Source organism: Pseudopodoces humilis, chromosome 21 (genome assembly GCF_049639895.1).
Source record: "Pseudopodoces humilis isolate 2021_Gansu_Grassland_sample_001 chromosome 21, ASM4963989v1, whole genome shotgun sequence".
Taxonomy (NCBI): domain Eukaryota; kingdom Metazoa; phylum Chordata; class Aves; order Passeriformes; family Paridae; genus Pseudopodoces; species Pseudopodoces humilis.
In genome coordinates, this window is record NC_142220.1 from 930,415 (window position 1) to 950,334 (window position 19,920).

A 19,920-nucleotide genomic window follows, 5' to 3' on the forward strand; every position below is an offset into this window, starting at 1 on the left:
CACACGGGAAGGGAGAAGGACAGGGGGTGGTGCAGGCTTTGGGAATGATGAGAGATCCACCCTTGCACTGATACCCCCTGACAGAGCCGTGGGAATTCGGGCACTTCCCAGCACTGAGCCCAAGCAGGAGCGATTTCCCGGCCTGGAGCTCCCTGCTCGTGTGTGGTGGCCGGGCATGAGGGCTCGGCTCTGCACCCCGAGATCCGGCTGGAAAAACCTCGGCACACAGGGCTGAGGAAGAAATCATCTTCCTCACGGGGAAGGAGCAGAGCTGCGGCCCGGCTGTCTGCTCACCCCTCACTGCAGGGCACAGGAGGAGCACAGGGGACACAGGGGGGCACAGGGGACACAGGGGACACAGGGGGGCACAGGGGACACAGGGGGGCACAGGGGACACAGGGGACACAGGGGGACACAGGGGGGCACAGGGGACACAGGGGGACACAGGGGACACAGGGGGACACAGGGGGGCACAGGGGACACAGGGGGACACAGGAGGAGCACAGGGGACACAGGGGGACACAGGAGGAGCACAGGGGACACAGGGGGGCACAGGGGACACAGGAGGAGCACAGGGGACACAGGGGGGCACAGGGGACACAGGGGGGCACAGGGGACACAGGGGACACAGGGGGACACAGGGGGGCACAGGGGACACAGGAGGAGCACAGGGGACACAGGGGGGGCACAGGAGGACAGAGGTGCTGCTATGAACAGGGCCAGGAGAGCAGCTCCTTTGTAAAAGGCCTCCAGTGCCGCAGGTGTTGACACCCCCATGGGTCCCCATGGGCCTGGGGACATGGGGGGACAGGCTGGGGCTGGCCCTGGGGCTGGCCTGGGAGAGGCTCCCACTCGTTCCCTTGCCCCAGTGAGATGCTGGCTTTTCATCTGCAAACGGCTCCGCAGAGGTTGGGAGCCTCTTGGGAAGCTACAACCTGCCGTGCTGGAAGGGAAAGCTTCCAAACTCAGCCCTGAAAAGTGCTGACAGAGCTGGGCCGTCCCCATGGCACGCTCTGATCCAGAGACAGGGCTCTTGGCGCTGGCTCCGTTCCTAAAAGATGCTCCCGTGTGTGTGTGCCTGGCTCCAGCCACGCTGAGGCTTCTGCTGAGCCAGGCCACAGCCCTTCCTCCAGGAACTGCGCTGGGTGTGGGGCTGCAGCCCTGCTCCGGGAAAGAAAAATTAAAGGAAGTGGCAGAACAGAGCTGGGATTCCTTGGCTGCAGTGGGGATCCCAGGGCTTAGCCCTGTGTTCTGTGAGCTGCTCCGAGTGCCAGGGCTGTGTGTCCCTGTGCTGGGCCTGGGGAGCAAGGGCTGCCCCTGGTGCTGGGGTCGTGCTGCTGCTCATCCTTGTTCCCTTCCTGCCTCACGAGGTTACCTGTGTGAGTGGCTCAGGTGAGCGTTGGCTCATTGCAGCTCCCCAAAGGTGGGCACGGGGGTACTGCAGGAGCCTGTCCCAGCCCTGGGGTGTCCCCGAGCTCGGTGCCTCACACCCTCCCTGTCGTGTCTCTGCAGGGGATGTGCTCTTCCAGATGGCAGAGGTGCACAGGCAGATCCAGAACCAGCTGGAGGAGATGGTGAGTGCCCAGCCTGCCGTGCCGGGGTCCCTGTGGGTGGAAAATGCTCTTCTGTGCCTTGTCCAGATGACACCAGCCCCTCTGCCGTGGATTTGCTAAGCTCTAAAGGGTCTGCATTGCTTGGGCATCCTCTTCAGCCCTGCTGGGCTCTCTCTGAGCGTGTCCCTCGCTGCTCTCAGCCTGTGCAGCCCTGCTCTGGTGCCCTCCCCGGTGCCATCTGCTGCTCCCCAGGCGGGCTCTGCCAGTCCTCCCCAAGCACTTTGTGTTTTCTTCCTCCCTGCAGCTCAAGTCCTTCCACAACGAGCTCCTGACGCAGCTGGAGCAGAAGGTGGAGCTGGACTCCCGGTACCTGAGTGTGAGTTACGTGTGTGTGAGTCTGGCACAACCCCGGGTTCAGGGCTCCCTGGCTCTCCCCCATCACCTGCTCCCTGCTGGGGATGTCACCTGTCCCTGGTTCCAGACGGGTCCCCGGTGTCACCCACGCACAGGACAGCCCCGGGCTTTGGGGATCCCGCTTTCCCAGGGGCTCTGCTTGTTTCTGTCCCTCCTCAGCAGCAGCCAAAGCTCAGAACTGTCTCCTGTCACATCCAGGCTGCGCTGAAGAAGTACCAGACAGAGCAGAGGAGCAAGGGGGACTCCCTGGACAAGTGCCAGGCAGAGCTGAAGAAACTTCGCAAGAAGAGCCAGGGCAGCAAGAACCCGCAGAAATACTCGGACAAGGAGCTGCAGGTAGGAGCCTGGGCTGGGGACACAGGGGGTGCTGACCCTGCTCCATCCTGCCTTGGGAACAGCCCCAGTGGATGGGTCATTCCTGCCTGTGGAACACCAGGAAGGTGTTTTCTTGTGTATTTTATGTGCTGGGAGGTGCTGGGGCAGGGCTGGAAGTGCTGGGGCAGGGCTGGAGGTGCTGGGGCAGGGCTGGAAGTGCTGGGGCAGGGCTGGAAGTGCTGGGGCAGGGCTGGAAGTGCTGGGGCAGGGCTGGAAGTGCTGGGGCAGGGCTGGAAGTGCTGGGGCAGGGCTGGAAGTGCTGGGGCAGGGCTGGAAGTGCTGGGGCAGGGCTGGGAGGTGCCAGCACACTCCTCAGTGTCCAGCCCGCTGTGCTGGGGGCTCTGCTGTGCTCAGCCTAAACCACTTCTGAGCGTGGTGTCCCCACAAGTCCCGGCACTGAAATTGCTGCTGAGTGAGAAGAGCCCTGTCAGGCCCGAGCCCAGCGTGGGGAACACGGGGATCAGAGCCCTGTCACCCCTCCTGCAGGAGCTGGGACAGCAGAAGGGAGCTGCTGCCAGAGGCAGCCCTGTGCTGCCAGGCCTGGGGCAGGGATCCCACAGCACGAGGAGGAGGAGGAGGAGGAGGAGGAGGAGGAGGAGGAGGAGGAGGAAGGAATCCACCCCAGCTGGGTGGGCTGAGCCTCCTGCTGTGGTGTGGCAGGGATGGGGCAGCCCTGTCAGCACAGCTCTGCGGGCAGAGAAACAGGATCAGACGCTCATTCCCTTTAATCTTTCAGCAGTAAAAGTATTTAGGAAGTGCTTATCTCCGAAAAAGCCTTATGATGGCTTTGGAGCTTACAGAGCTATGAGACCCTTCCAACTCTGATATTCTGTGATTCCTCTGTGTGCCTGCTCTGCTGCGCTCGGCGGGGGCTGGCTTTGCCTTAGATCTCAACACAAAGCTGAAATTGCTGAATGCAGCCAAGAGGGCACTTCTCCTCTCTTCTCTGCTGACTGCAGAGCTGGTGTTTCCTCAGCAGAAAAAAAAGGGGTTGGGGCCACTCCCGGACACTGCTTTCACCTCTGCCTGGGCACTGGAGACAGGGGGATTGCAGCGAGCAGGGTCCAGCCCGGAGCTGTGTGGGTGTTGGTGCTGGCCTGAGGAGAGAGCCTTGTTCAGGCCTTTGGGAGCTGAAACTGGGCTTTGGGGAGCTGAAACCAAGTTTGAGTGGATCGGGAGCACCTACAGAGCTTTGTGGGGCTTTGCTTTCCTCAGCCTGGTTAAAGCAGAGCCACTGGTTTGTTGAGCTGGCCCAAAGCCACCCCTGTGGCCACTTGCCAAACCTCTGGTGGTCTCCTCGGAGCTGCTGAAGCACCTGGGGAGGGTTTTGGGATGCTGACGGCTGAGCCAGGCTGGTGCCTGGGGACCACAGACCCACCAGCCAGGGCTGCCTGGAGTCTCCTAATGGGCTTTGGCTGCTTCCTTCTCTCCTCGTGGGAGAAGCTGCTGTTGATGGAAGTGTCACCTCCTTGGAGGCAGCAATAACATCTTGCTCTTCTGAAGGCTCGTGCCCGTGCAGCTGCTGGAGCAGCCGCCAGCCGTGAGTCTGATGCTCTGTCATCATCTTCCTTCATATTTAATGCTCTGGGAAGCAGAACTGCTCCTTTCTGCCTCTTCACCACTTGTGGAGTGACCACATCCTGTCATCACCTGCCAGGAGATGGGTGGGTGAGACACGTGGTGGCAGCAGCAGGACTGTCCTGCAGGGACCTGCGGGTTTATGTAACATTTGTCAGAGTGAGAGCAGGTCTGGGGCTGCCCAGGCTCTGGTTTTGGCAGAGGACAGCCCTTGTCTGGGCGAGGGCACCAGCGTGGCTGTGTTTCCACGCTGCTAAATCAATCAGAGAGCGCAGTTTAACATCTCACCTGTTTAATTCAGCTGTTCCCACCTTAATAAAGCAGAAATAAATCCTGGAGCTCAGCAGGAACTGCACACAGCAGTGGCTGGGGAGCAGGGGGTTGAGGGGGTGTGATGCAGGAGGCTTCTCCTGAGCTGCACCAGCCCCTCGTTGCACGGACAGAGCCGGGCCAGCCTTGTCTGCACGTCCCACCTCACCTGGCCGCTGTCTCGTGCTGGTTTTGTGGAGTTTTCCAGACGAGTGCTGCAGCATGAAGTGGCTGAGGAGTTCAGACACCTCGTGGTGTGCGGCCCAGACGACTCACGTGGCTCTAAACCAGCTCCAAGTGGCAGCAGGCTGCAGGAGTGACGTGCCAGCTCCCAAGCCCTGTCTGTCATGGTCAGCACGCTGTGGTTGGGGGTTGTTGCTGCTGAGTGTCACACTAAGCCAGGCTTTTATTCCTTGTGAATCAGTCCCGAGCTGCTGTTCCACACAAGGAGTGAGGGCTGAGAGCCTCACGTGGCTCATCTTCCCCGTGGAGTGACTGAGATGGGGCTTGACCCGTGCTGAAAACCGGGAGAACAAACCAATTCCTTTCACTTCACATCTCTGATGAAGAAGAATGAAAACAATATTAAGATTAAGCAATCACCAAGGAAGCTCAAGTGCTGTAATTCCATTAAAGGCTGGTTGTGATCAGGCCGTGAAATCAAGGTCATGATGGGTTTGGGACCTGGATTGAATCAGCAGCTCAGCAATGAAGTTATGTTGGTTCAAAGTATTTATCAAATCATATTAGTGCTGTAAGCAATTGGATTTCTGCATCGGGCTGAGACAAAACTGGCTGTAATTCAGCCTAAACAGCAATGCTGGGGCTGGCTGTTTGTCCTGAAAGGCTGTGCCTGACCCAGGTGACAGTGGGTGACCCTGGCTGGGCAGTGGGGGCCGAGCTCTGCCTTCACCCTCCCCTGCTCCCATGGGAATGTTCTGAGCATTAAACACCACTGTGCCAAATGACCTGTGGGGTTTTATAGACTTTTGTCATTGAAACCTCATTTGGGTATTCCCATCAGGAGAAATAATTTTAGGTGTAGGTCGTCAGGAAGCTCCAAATGACACGGAGCTCGCACAAACCAGGTTAGGAGGTTTGTGTGAAAGTCAAACAGGGGAGGACTCAAAGCTCAGCAGCTCCAGGTGACTCTCTCCAGGTTTGACTGGGATTTAGGCTGAGGGAGGACGTGCCCAAACCCAGCAAGGGAAGAGGAGCCCCTTTCAGTATCTAAAGAGGCTCCAAGAGAGCTGGAGAGGAACTTTGGACAAGGTCTGCAGTGCCAGGACAGGGGAATGGCTTCCTACTGCCAGAGGGCAGGGTTAGATGGGATACTGGGGAGAAATCCTTCCCTGTGAGGGGGTGAGGCCCTGGCACAGGGTGCCCAGAGGAGCTGTGGCTGCCCCTGGATCCCTGGAAGTGTTCCTGGAAGTGGCTGTGCAGCTCAGGGCTGTGAATTCTGTGCCTGGAGCTGCTGCTCTGGGGTGCTCTGTATTGAGGGAACGTTTCAGGCAGGAGAAGGGGAAGCGCCTGCAGAGCCGGCTGGAGCCAGCTCTCCTGCTGCTCTGCTCTCTGGATTTTATGTAACAGCACATGTGTGTGCAGGGCAGGGCTGGGGCTGCTGCAGATGTGACCATAACGAGGGGAGACAGCCCTTCCCGGGGGAGGAAGGCAGCCTGGCGTCCCTGGAGCGCCAGGGCTCTCGGGGTTGGCTCCCCAGGATCCGCTCTGCCTTTCCCATCGCCTCGGATAACCATCAGCAGCCGTGCCCCAGCATCCCCACGCAGCTCTGGCTGGAGCAGGCTGCTGGGCAGCACATCAGGGGCCAGGGCCTCCCCTTGTCCTGGTGCTGTGCAGGGCAGGGCGAGGCTGTGCCCTCCCTGGGGCTCTGCTGGGCCTGTGTGCTTCCAGGGCTTTGCAGGGTCAGTGTCCCACACAAGGTGAGCAGCAGTGGCCATCCCTTACTGTGGGGCTGTTGTTTGATTTGCCATATTACAGGAGAGCCTGGCTCAGGGCTCATCCCGAGCTCTGCTCTCCTTCCCGGCTCTGGAAGAGCCTCGGATATCCCCGGGCCGGGATCCAGCATCGCCGTGCCAGCCTCGGTGACACACTTGGGTCCTGTGTGGGGCTGCAGAGCCGGGAGGGGACACTGCCTCCCCCGAGGCTGCTCCAGGGTCTGCCAGCTGCCTCGCAAGGAGCAATTTCTGGGAATGAGGAAAAGCTGTCGGGGCTGAGGATCCCTGGCTGCTTGCTCTGCTCGTTTTGCCTCTGTGCTGTGGTGGGGTTCCAGCAGGTTTGCCTTGAGTCTGTTCAGATGCTCTTTCCCTGCTATTCAACCTAACTCCTTTTTTATCTTATCCCATTTCCAGCTATTCTCCCTCGTGGCTGCCTAAACAAACCCTCCCTTCTCTCCGTGTTTACTCCTTCCAGGTATTTCAGCATCGACCAGCACAGTCCTCTCTCTTCCCTGACCTTTCCTTTCTCTTTTCCCACTGATCTGTGCCGCTGTGTCCTGACCAACCCCAGCTTGGGATGGAGATGGAGCTGGAGCTGGCACAGCCGCTCTGCTCTGCATCCCTCCCGGTGCTGGACAGAAGTGTGCCTGCCACGTGCTCCCCTTGGCTTTCTGCTCCCCAAACTCCTGGCTGTGCTGGGACCCCAAGGCAGCTCCTGCCTGCTGGGGGTCCCCTTTGTTCCCTGGGGCTTGGCTCAGCCTGGTCAGTGCCAAACACACTAAGGAGGATCCGTGGCGATGGTTTCTGTGGTGCTCAGCACTGCCCTTGGCTCGTATTGCCCATGTTCGCACGTTCCTGGCTGGGCTGGAAGCTTTGAGCTCATTTCCCAGCAAGGCTGTGGTTATCAAAGGCTGGAGCTCGGAGCTGCCCCACCTGCGCTGACAGCAGCGTGTGCTCCACACAACTCGGGACTTGACATTTCTCAGCTGCTCTTTGATCTCCACCCTCCCTGAGCTGTCACCGTGGGGCTGGGGAGGTGGCAGGGCTGTGTGCCCTGGCTTTCTGTGCGGGCTGACAGCGGCTGCTCGAGCTGGGACTTGGCAGCAGCTCCTTCCCTTTTCATCTGCTCGTGTTCCTAATTCTCCGTCTGACCCTCGGGGGGGACTGCCCTTGGCTCTGGAACGGGGACTGGCTCCAGCAGCGCTCGTGTGCCCGGCTCTGGGGGGTCCTGGCTGAGTCCCCACAGCCGGGGGTGCCCCAGGAGCGGGCAGGAGCCCCGGCTGTGCCAGCCCGGCCCCGTGGCACCATCCTGTGCCAAAGCCTGTGCCCGGCGCCGCCGCGCGCTGACACTGCTAATTAGGTCAGCGGCTCCCGGTGAAATGGAAGTGGATGCAGCAGGAGGGGGGGGGTGGCACGGGGGAGTTATTTGAGGCCTCTCCAACCTAGAAACCCAGAAAAGATTTTCTGGAGCTGTTGGGTGGCTCTGGTGTGTGTGCTCTGGCTTCAGGCGCGACCACCACCCTGCCTGCCTCCCTGCCTGCTCCCATCACAAACAGGGTTTCTTTTTCCTGCTTCAAACTGGGAGTTTTATTTAGAAGATTCTTAAAATGTGAAGCTGAAGCTGACAACTTCGATCAAAGTCTCAGTTTACAGTGCAGGGCTTGAGCGGTTTGTGCTTGTCAGTGGGGTCTTGGGGAAGCTGCTGAGCCTGGCAGGGAAGCACCTTCCCCCAGCCTTACAGGGGATCGGGTCATGCCAAGCTGAGAAGAGTGTTTGGCTGTGGTTCAGAGCGTGGGGTGGCTGAGATTTCCCCCATTTCTGGGAAATGGAGACATGAGCAGCAGCTCTGGGGTCCTGGTGGGCACCTGGCTGCAGGTGAAGCCTCACTCCTGGGTGAGGCAGAGCTCCTCCTCGGAGTGTAGTCCCGAGATCTTACTCCATGCTTTGTGTGTTACTTTTCCCCCGTGCATCTGGCATATTTAAGAGGCTTTTTTATTTAAATTTGCCTTTCTGGGCGTTATCTGAAAGCCCACTGTCATTCTGAGCAAACCCAAACTAAAAACCACCTCGTGAACAAGGAGTGTCGCTCGCCATTTTGTGATGGAATAACGTGTAAAATCAAGGCTCTGGATAAATCAATGGCACACGGAGCATATTTACATAAAGTATATAAAGCTCTGAGTACTAAGTTTAGAGCGTGGGCTCTGCGCTCGCGGAGCGGCGTGTTCCGACTGGCTGCGACAAGCCTTTCCTCAGCACAGGAATTAGCAGGAGCCTTGCAAAACCAGCCTGGGAGCAGGGGTGTGAACAAGGCTTGGACCTGCGTATTTAAATCCTGGTGGAAGCTGGAGCTCTCCCGCTGCTAAGATCAGGGTTTCTCCCTGTGTTGTGGTGTCTGGGCTGGAGCCGTGCCTGCCTGGCCCAGGGATGGTGATCCTGCAGGGAATCACGGCTGGATGGGCCTCGTGCTACTGAACCAAATTAGCTGGAGCTTTTCACTCCTCACCTTCTCGTTCTTGATGGCCCAGTTAGTAAATTAAGCAGGATGGGTTTTGGGGATCGGGGTCTGTGCGTGCTCCTGCGCTCCTGCTATTTCAGGTGCTGCCAGGGTTGCGCTTTCCTTCCAGAAATGAGGCTCTGCAGGAGGGGGAGCGTTGTCCTGCCCCTTCCCCCGGGATAGAAACTTCTTGTGGAGCTGCCCGTAGTGCAGACGAGTGTGGGCAGCAGGGCTCGGTCCATCCCAGCACCTGCATAGCCCTGGGAGCTCTGCTGCTCTCCAGACCAGCCCTGGGGCATCCATTCCCCAGCTCCCATCTCCGCTGCCAGGCTGTGATGCCTGGTGCCTCTGGGCTCTGTCCCTGCGCTGTTCCCAGGCTAATAATACCCGGGAGGAGGCGGCGTGCTGCCGTCCCGAGCCCGCTGCGGGAGCGGTGCCTTCCCGAGCGCATCCTCCTCCGGCCGCCCGCATCGCTCCTCCGGGGGCTTGCTGTGCCTGGGGCTGCTGCTGCCTCTTCCCGTGCTGGCACAGCCCCGCTGCTGCCCGGCTTCACAAGTGCCTGCCCTGTATCTTTGCTTCGGGGCGGTGCCAAAACCTCCATCGCTTCCCCTCGTGTGCCCGGTGGCATCAGCTCAGCTCCTTTCGCTGATTTCTCCTCATGACCAAAGGCGTTCGCCCTGGATTTTCTCATTTTGGAGGGAAAAATTCTCTTTGAAACAGGGCTGTTGGTTGCAAACTGGGTTTTTAGTCCATTTCTCGCTGACTCCCTTTCCCTCACGCAGGTTGGTGCAGTGTAGGGAGACCCAAAACCTGCTGGCTTTGGCACGAGCCCTGCGCAGGGTTTTACTGTCAGAGGGTGCTCGGAGCCAGGAGCAGGTCCAGCCCTAAAATAATCCCCCTTTGAAGTCTGGGATGTCACTGAATCTTGTTGCTTTTGTTGGTTTGCTCCATTTTATGTTTCTGCTAATAAATATTGTCGCATGCTAAAAATAACTGATAACCATGAAGAAGCAGCAAAGCTGCCTTGGGCCCTGAATTTCCAGTTTAATTCCCATCTCAGAGAAGCTTGGGCTGCCTGAAGCAGGTCCAGCCTTCCTGGGCTGGGGCTGTTGTGGCTTTCCAGTGTCCTGGTGCCATCGTCCTAGGGAGGAGAAGGTGGCGAGGAGGTGCCACAGTGTGGGATGGAGGTGCTGCTCTCAGAGCCTCGGTGGCTGCTGCCCCGGTGCCACATCGCAGGGGAAAACCGGGAGCATCCAAAGGGATGAAGGGAGGAGAAGGTGCCGGGTCAGGGAGCTGGGGGCACACGTTCTGTGTTCAGGGAGGCTGGCACAGCCCTGGAGTCCCCTGTGCCACCTTTCTGCCACACAGGGCAAAGCAGCCGGGTTCCCCCAGCCCAGCCCGTGTGCTGCTGCTGTGCCAGCGCTGTGGCACTGTCCTGGCACCGCCTCCGCGCCCCCCGTGCTGAATGCGGCCTGAAGCACTGCTTTAGGGGCACTGGTGGCACCACATGTGGCAGGGTCCCCGTGCCATCCTGCCCGGGCAGCAGGGGACATGCCGGAGCCGGTTTGTGCGCTGGCAGAGCCGAGCCGGGGGCTGCGGGGGCTGCCGCCGGTGCCGGGCCACCGGGGCAGCCCCCGGGAGCGCCTCCGAGCCCGGGTGGTGAGCGGGCGGCCGCTGGGTACAGCTCGTCCCGTGCAGCCCACGGCTGAGTCAGCGCCTCTGCGTGGGGGGCTCCGATGAGTAAGGGCGGGCTGGGGGGGCTGTGCAGGCACACGTGTCCCTGTGTGTGTCCCTGTGTGTGTCCCTGTGTGTGTCCCTGTGTGTGTCCCTGTGTGTGTCCCTGTGTGTGCGTGTCCCTGTGTGTGTCACTCTGTGTGTCCCTGTGTCCCTGTGTGTGTCCCTGTGTGTGTCACTCTGTGTGTCCCTGTGTCCCTGTGTGTGTCCCTGTGTGTGTCCCTGTGTCCCTGTGTGTGTCCCTGTGTGTGTCCCTGTGTGTGTCCCTGTGTGTGTCCCTGTGTGTGTCCCTGTGTCCCTGTGTGTGTCCCTGTGTGTGTCCCTGTGTCCCTGTGTGTGTCCCTGTGTGTGTCCCTGTGTGTGTCCCTGTGTGTGTCCCTGTGTGTGTCCCTGTGTGTGTCCCTGTGTCCCTGTGTGTGTCCCTGTGCGTGTCCCTGTGTGTGTCCCTGTGTCCCTGTGTGTGTCCCTGTGTGTGTCCCTGTGTCCCTGTGTGTGTCCCTGTGTGTGTCCCTGTGTCCCTGTGTGTGTCCCTGTGCGTGTCCCTGTGTCCCTGTGTCCCTGTGTGTGTCCCATGCCGGGGTCCCTGCCCGCCCCTCTCCGTGGCACCCCCTGCCCCGTGTGCTGGGCAGCGCTGCCGCAGCCCCCTCCCTGCTCCTCTCCCTCTTCCAGTACATCGAAGCCATCAGCAACAAGCAAGGGGAGCTGGAAAACTACGTCTCTGATGGCTACAAGACCGCTCTGACGGAAGAGAGGAGACGGTTCTGCTTCCTGGTAGAGAAACAGTGCGCGGTGGCCAAGAGCGCCATCACCTACCACGCCAAGGTGAGCCAGACCCGGCTTCCCCATCACCGAGTGCTGATCAACAGCTGATCAACAGCCTGATATCCCAAATGTTATCCCAGTGATCAACAGCCTGATATCCCAAATGATATCCCAATGATCCTCAGTCTGATATCCCAAATGATATCCCAATGATTCTCAGTCTGATATCCCAAATGATATCCCAAATGATATCCCAAATGATATCCCAATGATCCTCAGTCTGATATCCCAAAAGCCACAGCTGCTGCAGCCCCTGCAGCTTTGGGGACCCAGGGAGGGGGTGATGGACCAGCAGGTGACTCCAGGGAAGGTGTCCCAGCAGGAGCAGCTGCTCCAAATCCCTCTTGCCCATGACAACTCCACACCCCTCCTGCCCATGGCTGCCCACATCTCCTGGAGCAGGGCTGGAGCTCCCCTGCCCGCCTGGGAAGCGGCAGCACCTGTGTGAGTCTGGAGCGGGATCCGTCCAGACGCGGGCTGGGAGCGCTGGTGCTGCTCCCGCAGCCTCGTGCTCCCGTTCTGGGTGTTCTCCACCGCCGCCCTCCGTGGCTCACAGCAGCCATCTGTCACCGCCACGCTTGGCGCTGGAGCAGGAGAGGGAGTTGGGATTAGTCAGCTCTGTCCTGGCACATCCACGGATCCACGCTTGGCTTGGCGAGCGTAGTGCAGGAGGGGAAAAACACCCCCCAGGGCTGGCGGTCAGCAGGAATAAACCAAAACCTGCCTGCAGCAGCACACACAGGGTGATTCTGCAGGAGGGACTTTGCAGGTGGCTTATCCAGGGCATGGTGAATGTCCTGCTAAAAACTCCATCCTGCTGCTGCCCGTGGCTCCTGCGGGATGCTCCACAGGATCGTGAGGCTGGAGCCACTTCCTGGTGTTGGGGAATATGCAGGGAGTTTGGAACTGGATTTTGAGGGATTTTCATATGCAGAACCACATTTTGTCTCCAGATGAGGCAGAGCAGAGACATCAGGTCACCCTTGGCTGTACTGGAGTGACCTCAAGGGGGTTGGGACACCTTCCCCCCTCTGAGTCACACAACGGGATTCTCCCACATTCTGGGTGAATTAGGACAAGTCTGGCTCCATCTATTTCCCCCTTGGAGCATGGCAGCAGGTGGCTGCCAGTCCTGCAGGCAGGGAGCAGTGGGGCTTGGATGCAGCACAGGGGCCTGGAGGCTGTTGGGGCTGAGCACCCAAGGGAAGCAGCTCATCCCCGGGGATGTGGGGACAGCCTGGAGCACGGCCAAGCTTTCAGGCTGGTTTTATTTCTCTGCTCCACGTGGTGCCCAGCTCCCTGCCCAGCTCCCTACAGCCTGGAGACGCTGCACACAGGCTATCTCAGAATAAACTGGGGAGATGGATTACCTTTTCCTTCCCTCATTCCCATTTTTCATGATATCTTCCTGGCTCTGCTGCCATCAGGGCCTGGAAGCAGGGCGTCCCTGTGTGTTATCTTGCCTGTGCCATGCACAGAGCCATTGATCAGTCCCAGCCCAGCCCCGGATCCATGTGGTGCTGCCCAGGGAGGGGGGACAGACCCTGTGCCCTCACACCTCATTTTGCTCTTGCAGGGGAAGGAGATGCTGACACAGAAGCTGCCGCTGTGGCAGCAATCCTGCTCGGATCCCAACAAGATCCCGGACCGCGCCATACAGCTGATGCAGCAGATGGCTGCCAGCAGCAATGGCACCATTATGCCCAGCCCTCTGTCCACATCCAAGTCCAACCTCATCATCTCTGACCCCATTCCTGGTGCCAAACCTCTCCCTGTCCCCCCGGAGCTGGCACCTTTTGTAGGAGTAAGTATCTCTGTGGTGGAAGCTGTCCTGCCCTTCTGAGCAAAGCCGGAGGGACGAGCCCAGGCCGGTGTCACCGCTGTCCTCGGCAAGTTGCCCTTGGATGGACTGTCACCGATGGCAGCGATGGGCAGCTCCGTGCTGTGCCATCCTGGCGTGTGGGAAGGAGCCCGGCCTGGGGACGGGCAGCCTGTCCCAGCCCATCCCAGCAGATCACTGAGCTCTGGCAGAGCAGGGGCTCCCAGCCGCTCTTTGGGGACCCCACGAGCTGGAGCTGCCTGTCCAGGCTGGGCCCCGAGATGTGGGACTGGACCCAGGTACCCCAGTAACTGAGGGAGAGAGGCCTGGAGTGACCTGTGGGATGAAGGACCCATCAGAAGAGGGTGTCCCCCCAGTGTGGGGGCACGAGCTGAGCGTAGAGCTCAGCAGGGAATTGGCAGGTGCAGGGGAGCTCAGAGCAGCAAATGCCATAGAGGTGACCCCGCTGCTGCCCCCAGAGTGGGTGGGAACTGAACCCAGCAGGACGAGGCTCCGCTTTGCCTCTCTCCCCAGAGCTGTGCCCCACTGGGGAGCTGCAGGAGGATGCCCCTGGAGCTGCAGGGGGATGCCCTAATGGAGCCACCCCCGTGTCCCCCTCCCCTCCTCTCTCGTAGCGCATGTCGGCACAGGAGGCCATGCCGGTGATGAATGGAGTGTCGGGCTCTGACAGCGACGGGTACAACCACTGGTCTGAGATGAAGCCAGCACAGCCCAAATCTTTATCTCCTCCCCAGCCTCAGAAGCAGCTGAGTGACTCTTACTCCAATACACTCCCAGTTCGCAAAAACGTGCCACCGAAAAACAGCTACGCCTCAGGTGAGGCCCCAGCCCTGCTGCTGCCGGGGGCCTGGAGCCAGCTCTGCCCGCAGGAGAGCTCCTGGGGGTGGGGATGGTCACCTGGGGATGGGGATGGTCACCTGGGGGATGGGGATGGTCACCTGGGGGATGGGGACGGTCACCGGGGTGCTGCTGCTGGGGGGACAGTGACCGACAGCATCCCCTCGGTGTCAATGCTGCTCGTGCCTCTTGACACCGACGTTAAGAAATGCTGGAGCTGGGCTCTGCCCTGGGGTTTCACAGGATTTCCAGGAGGAAAATCTTGTGGAATTTGGTGCAGGGAACCTGCTGCCCTCGCCATGGCTGGTGGGTGATGCCGAGAGTCTGGTCCCGCTGGTTGAGGGGGAAGGTGTGAGTCACGCTGAAGGTTTTAGTGTGACCCAGACTGAAATAAGGAGGGCTGGGGGCCTGTCCTGTGCATGGGGATGGCCTTGGCATCAAGGATTTGGGGAACCCACTGGTCTCTGTTCCCCCAGCTGAAAACAAGACACTGCCACGCTCCAGCTCCATGGCCGCCGGGCTCGAGAGGAATGGCCGGACGAGGGTGCAGGCGATTTTCTCCCACGCTGCTGGGGATAACAGCACCCTCCTGAGCTTCAAGGAGGGGGATCTCATCACTCTGCTGGTGCCCGAGGCCCGGGATGGCTGGCACTACGGAGAGAGTGAGAAAACCAAAATGTGAGTGTGCTGGGTGTCCTCGGGAGCAGCCTGGTCTGGATCCTCCCCGGACAAACCTGGCTTTGGCTTCATCCTCGGCTTTGCCTTTCAGGAGGGGCTGGTTTCCTTTCTCCTACACACGGGTCCTTGACAATGATGGCAGCGAGCGGGTCCACACCAGGTACGAGCATCGTCTGGGGTGTCCTTGGGATGGGAATTAGGGAATTCTGGTTAGGAATAACAGCAGGGGGTGGTGGCGGTGGTGGTTCTGGCTGGCTTTTGGCCACGAGTGGCTGGGGGGGTCTCTGCATGGAGCTGATGCCTCTGCTCTGGGCCCCCAGCCTGCAGCAAGGGAAGAGCAGCAGCACTGGCAACCTCCTGGACAAGGATGACATCTCCATCCCGCCGCCGGACTACGGCATGGCCTCCCAGGCCTTCCCGGCACAGGGCGGCAACACCTTCAAGCAGCGGCCGTACAGCGTGGCCGTGCCCGCCTTCTCCCAGGTGAGCTCCTCCCACGGGACTCTCCCGCTCCGGGGGGACGTTTGAGGAACGGGGGACGCTGGAGCAGATCCCTGGGGGCAGTCGGGGTCTGTGGCTCCCCGTCCCGCCGGGATGTTCCCGGATGCGTGGGGGTGCCGAGGGCGGCTCTCCAACCTCTGTTCGTTGTTTTAGGACTACCTAATGCCCTATGGGTGTGCAATTAAAGACTATTCCAGTGGCCTCTGCCAAGCACCCTCCGCTCACTACAAGCCTTACACTAGGTCGACAGCTGTAAGTCCAACGCTTGCAATGTTTCCTTTGGGATTTATGGAAATTTGGCTGTTTTGTGCCTGGTGATCCACGTGCCTTGCCTGGACCCCGCTCCTGCCGAGCACCTCTCGTGGGGTGAAGCAGGGAGACGATGGATGGGGAGGAACGGGCAAGGCCTGGGGGGCAGTGGCACAAAATGGCCCCGTAAACCCCCAAAGGACAACACTTGCTGACTCCATGGGAGGCTCCCACCAGAAACAGGCTGCTCACAGGCAGCTGGAAGTGTTTTCTCTGGCCAATTCAAGCCGGTGACAGTCCTGTGGGGACACTGGGGCAGACCCTGGACAGGATTCCAGAGTGTCCAAAGCAAGCCCAGGGCTTCTTGGATAGCAAGCCAGGGAGGATGCACGAGCAGATGGGATCAGCCTAATCCAGGAGCTACTGCTGTAGTGGAGCTCTCCCACCAGAATGAGCCCGGTGGGACGAGCCACACTGGCATCACGTGCTGGCAGATGGGGAGAGGATGAGGAGGGAGAGAGAAGGGCAGTCAGCACCGAGCCTTTGACAGGGCACATCAGCTGGGATCTGATCCTCTCTGCAGGGACTGGGGTGGAAGCACAGCCCCACTTCTTGCTGTTTTGCTGGGGTTTTCCAGCAGGATTTGCTGCTGGGGTTGGTATTTTGTGGCTGGGAGCATTCCTGGGGAGGTGGGAATGTGGGTCTCTGGCTGCTGGTGCATGGCCAGCTCAAAGGCTACAGACTCCCCCTCTTTCCTGGAGTGCTCCCATGTTTGTCATGGAGAGCAGAGCTGCTCCAGTTGTATCCCAGGGCAGGCCCTTGCTCAAGGAGGGATGTCCTTGAGGGATGTCCTTGAGGGATGTTCTCCGGGCCTGGTCCCCATCTGCCCCTTGGTCCCTCCCTCAAAGCCTGCTCAGCACCGGCTAAAGGAGAAAATGGTCCAAAACCCTGTGGGTTTCTGGTGGGAGTGAATACAGGCAACCCCTCTTTCCACAGAACATTTCACTGGTGTCTCTCAGTCGTGCAGTCCCTTCCCAACAGTCTCAGCATCTCAGCAGCAGCCAGAGCTCTGTTCCTTGGAGGGGCTGGGCAGAGCAGAGGGACTCTCCCAGCAGTGTCTGCCCAGATAAATTCTACAGAGAGTGGTGCAGCTTCACTCCCTGCTGTCTGAATCCCACTCCAATCATCTCCATACCTCCCTGTCCTCTCCAAATGCATCAGCGCTTGGCCCTGGGTCCTGATGCACTTTGGTTTGTTGGTGTGACCCTCCGGTGGCACCTGAGCAGGCACAGCCCACACGTCCCTCACTGTGCTTCCTCCCCTCCTCTCCACAGGGTCTCGATGACTACGGGACGAGGTCGGTCAGCAGGTAAGATGTCACCTTCCTGTCGCGTTCCCTGCGAGCTGTTGGTGTTGGCTGTGGGTGAAGCCGTGGGGCTGTGTCCCCACAGGGGTCCCTGCGTGGGCTCCCCGGCAGTGCCTGGGATGGGGCCAGGTCTCATCTGTGAGAGTGGGGGGACCCAGGGGGGGCAGGTCCCGGGGCCAGCCTGGTGTCCCCAACCTCGTGCTCCTCCAGAGTCGCGCCTCCCGCGCTCCCCCGGGCTCACGGCGGGACGGTGAAGCCACGGAGAGCCCCCGCTCCGGCACCTCCTCCATCCCCTCTGCCTCGGAGCTGCCCCGTGTCGCTCTCGGGGCTAAGCCCGAGCCCGTGGCTGGGCAGAGCTCGCCCCCGGTCCGTGGTGGGTGCCGCGGTGCCCTGAGGGGAGCTGGCTCCCGGCTCGGTGCTGCCCCGCGGCCACTCTGGCATCTCTGTGCTTTGTTCCGCAGCGGCAGTGGCAGTTTGGTATCAACGGTGTGAGGACACCTGGGCTCGCAGCGGCCCCTTGCTGCTTGGAAGAGCTTTCTGCTTCTTTCCCCCCCTTTTTTTTTTCCTTCCCTTTCGTTTCTCTTTCTCTACTTCTTTTGGATTTGAAACTCTTGTGATCTTCAAGGAAACCATGGTGCTTCTCACCCCTCCCTGGTGTTCACAGTGCCCTTGTTTCTGAAGCCTTTTTGGAGCAGAAACTGCCGCCAGGTCTGTGCTCACAGCCCAGGTGCAGTTGTCACTTAGTGGGACCCGGTGTTTGTCCTCCCGTGTGATGTTAGCGATGCACTGTCCCCCCCAGGGGCCGCGCCGGCCGCCCCGCACGAGCCTGGACCAAACTCCCAGACTGGATCACATATGCATGGCCTCTGGTGTCCGTACTGTTACCGAGCATCCGGGATGCCCGCGCCCGGGATGCCGTTCCCGGAGGGGGAGCAGCGTCCCCGCGCCTCCCCCTCGGCCCGATCCGCTTCCATCCCACCGCGGTGGCTTTGGGAGAAGCGGATGGCACAGAGCTCCCGCCCCGGGGAAAGGGCTGCTCTTCTGGGCTGGGGTCCCGCCGGCCGCGGGAACCCCCCCGGAAGGGTTACTCCTGGTTGTTTTATAAATATATATATATATATATTTTTTGTAGCAAGGTATTGTTACCTCACGTTAGGGCTGGGGCTCCGAGGACTGCTCGCATCCCCAAACCAGGCTTGAGCGAGGCAGCCCCCGCGGGGGGCTCGGCAGTGCCCGGGGGGCTCCCACCCCGCACGGGGGTCCCGCTCCCGCACTAGCCCGGCCGTAGCCCTCCCAGTGCCCGTGGCCGTCTCCACTGCAAAGCTGTTCACGCTTTTTTCTGATGTGATTTTTAAGACCTCTGACATTGCCTGTTTACTGGGACATTGCTGGCAATAGACCCCCGACCCCCCCCCAACCCCGGACCAGTTTTTGGGTTATTTCCTCGCCTACGGGCGCACTGTTCTGAGCCCTTCCTGCATTGATGTCCGAATTTTGCTAAGGATTTTTAACCCAGGATATTTCACGATGAATGACTGAATGTAGAGGGAAAAAAAAAACAACAAAAAAAACCCAAAAAAAAACAAACAACAAACCACAAACCCAGCCTAGCAAAGCCTGTGTGGAGATTGTAAAGTGCTGAAAAACCTTTTTTTAAAAGCCAGAGAGAATTGTGCCCTGTACTGAGTTATTGTTTGAATAAAAGTTTTATTTATTGCATTGAGCTGGGCCTCGGTGTCTTTTTCGGCTGCCGTGCCTGCGTGCTGCCCTCACCGCCCGCATCGCCCACCGCGCATTCCCAGCCCGTGTTTTTGTTCCTGCTCCGTCCCTGCGGACGCTGCTCGGCTCTAAACAGCTTCGCTGAGCGGGAGCAGCGACAGCTGCTTTAGGGCCGGCTCCCGTCCGTGTCCCCGAGCATCGCGGAGGTGATGCTGCTGCTGCTGCTGCCGCATGCCGGGGCTCGGCTGCGCTTTCCCGGCGCTGGGAAAGCGGCGATGGCCGGCACGGGGGGAAGGAAGCCGCCCCCTCCCTTCCGCAGCCCCCGCCGTGCCCGGCCGCTGCTCTCCCACAGCTCCCGGCTGGCCGTGCCCTTCCTTCCCCTCCTCGCAGCACCAGAGACTCAATAAACACGACTTTTCCTCCTTTTTCTTCTTTCTTCCTCCTGTTTCCTCTGCCCGCCGGCGCTGCGTGCGGGGTGGCCAGCGGGCTCTCGGGCCGGGTGGCCACCGCCTCGCGGCCTTAAAGCTCTCCTTAACCACGACCTTCTGTTCCCATCAAGCGTCCCGGTGTCCTCCAACCTGCCTTCTGTTTCCCTTGCAGCCCCGATGTTGAAGTGGCCAGGTTTTGAGGTGCCCCTGCCCGTAGTTAGTAAGTGATGCTCTGGGTGCGCTGGCAGCGGGTGACGCCGCGGGGCTGCGCGGGGACGGTGCCACCGCTCTGCTTCCCACTGTCCCCTCCCTGTCACCGCTTGTCCCCGTCCCGCTGGCCGGAGCTCCGGGGCTCCCGGGCTGCCTCTGCTGCTCGCCCCGCTGCCGCGGCTGCGCTTCCCGGGATGCTGAGCTGCTCCTGCGCTTCCCCCGCTGCCCTAACCAGCTCTTTGGTCGCAGGTGTCCGGCGTCCGCCGCTGTCCCCAACCCTCTCCAGGGGCCGGGACACGGCCGCACTAACCGCAAGTTTTTTGAGCAGCTTTTTTTTGTTGTAGGCTCGTCCCAGGAGCCTCCTCGTCCTGGCCCCGGGGACGGGATGCAGGAGTCTCCCCAGGAGTCGAGACCCTCCTCGCTGGCACTGCAGAGCCTGGAGAGCCCCTTCCCCGTTTCTCTTTGATCCATGAGCTGCTTTCCCTGCAGCTGCAGGCTCCAGCCCAGTGGCTCTTCTCTGCCAGTACAGAAATAGTTAAACGAGCCCCGGGTGACTCATCAAAGCAACTTTTCCTCTCCCTCCAGTCCTGAGAATCTATTTTGGCATCCTGGGAGGGAAAGTGATCTAAGCATCTGCATTAATTAGGTGTGAAATTAATTACCCTATTTTTAAGCAAAAGTAATTTTTCTTCTAAGGAAAGAAAAAGCGAACATGGAGAGGTGAGGGATGGCAGAGAGGGGGCCTGGGGCTGACAGTGAGTGCCTGTCCCAGAAGGGTGCAGCTCCCAGCAGCTTCCTTCTACTCTGGGAGATGGCTGGGGACATCCCAAAGCTTCTGGGGACATCCCAAAGCTT

At 60.0% G+C, this 19,920-nt stretch overlaps 1 protein-coding gene across 8 annotated transcripts in view; it reads left to right on the forward strand.

The window, feature by feature from the left end:
- Nucleotides 1-19,920, forward strand: part of BAIAP2 (BAR/IMD domain containing adaptor protein 2) — a 38,407-nt gene that overhangs the window by 15,336 nt on the left and 3,151 nt on the right. Inside the window, exons 4-15 of one of the 8 annotated variants that reach the window (XM_088065293.1) lie at nucleotides 1,513-1,574; nucleotides 1,858-1,929; nucleotides 2,166-2,303; nucleotides 11,085-11,237; nucleotides 12,814-13,041; nucleotides 13,692-13,893; nucleotides 14,391-14,592; nucleotides 14,684-14,752; nucleotides 14,913-15,075; nucleotides 15,247-15,345; nucleotides 16,677-16,711; nucleotides 19,028-19,075. In XM_088065293.1, the coding sequence (XP_087921419.1) occupies nucleotides 1,513-1,574; nucleotides 1,858-1,929; nucleotides 2,166-2,303; nucleotides 11,085-11,237; nucleotides 12,814-13,041; nucleotides 13,692-13,893; nucleotides 14,391-14,592; nucleotides 14,684-14,752; nucleotides 14,913-15,075; nucleotides 15,247-15,345; nucleotides 16,677-16,711; nucleotides 19,028-19,055 (1,451 nt within the window). In that variant the 3' untranslated portion in view covers nucleotides 19,056-19,075. Of the gene's footprint in view, nucleotides 1-1,512; nucleotides 1,575-1,857; nucleotides 1,930-2,165; nucleotides 2,304-11,084; nucleotides 11,238-12,813; nucleotides 13,042-13,691; nucleotides 13,894-14,390; nucleotides 14,593-14,683; nucleotides 14,753-14,912; nucleotides 15,076-15,246; nucleotides 15,346-16,676; nucleotides 16,712-17,169; nucleotides 17,326-19,027; nucleotides 19,076-19,920 lie in introns of those variants that run through there. The other 7 variants (XM_088065292.1, XM_088065294.1, XM_088065291.1 and 4 more) reach the window with 7 other exon arrangements.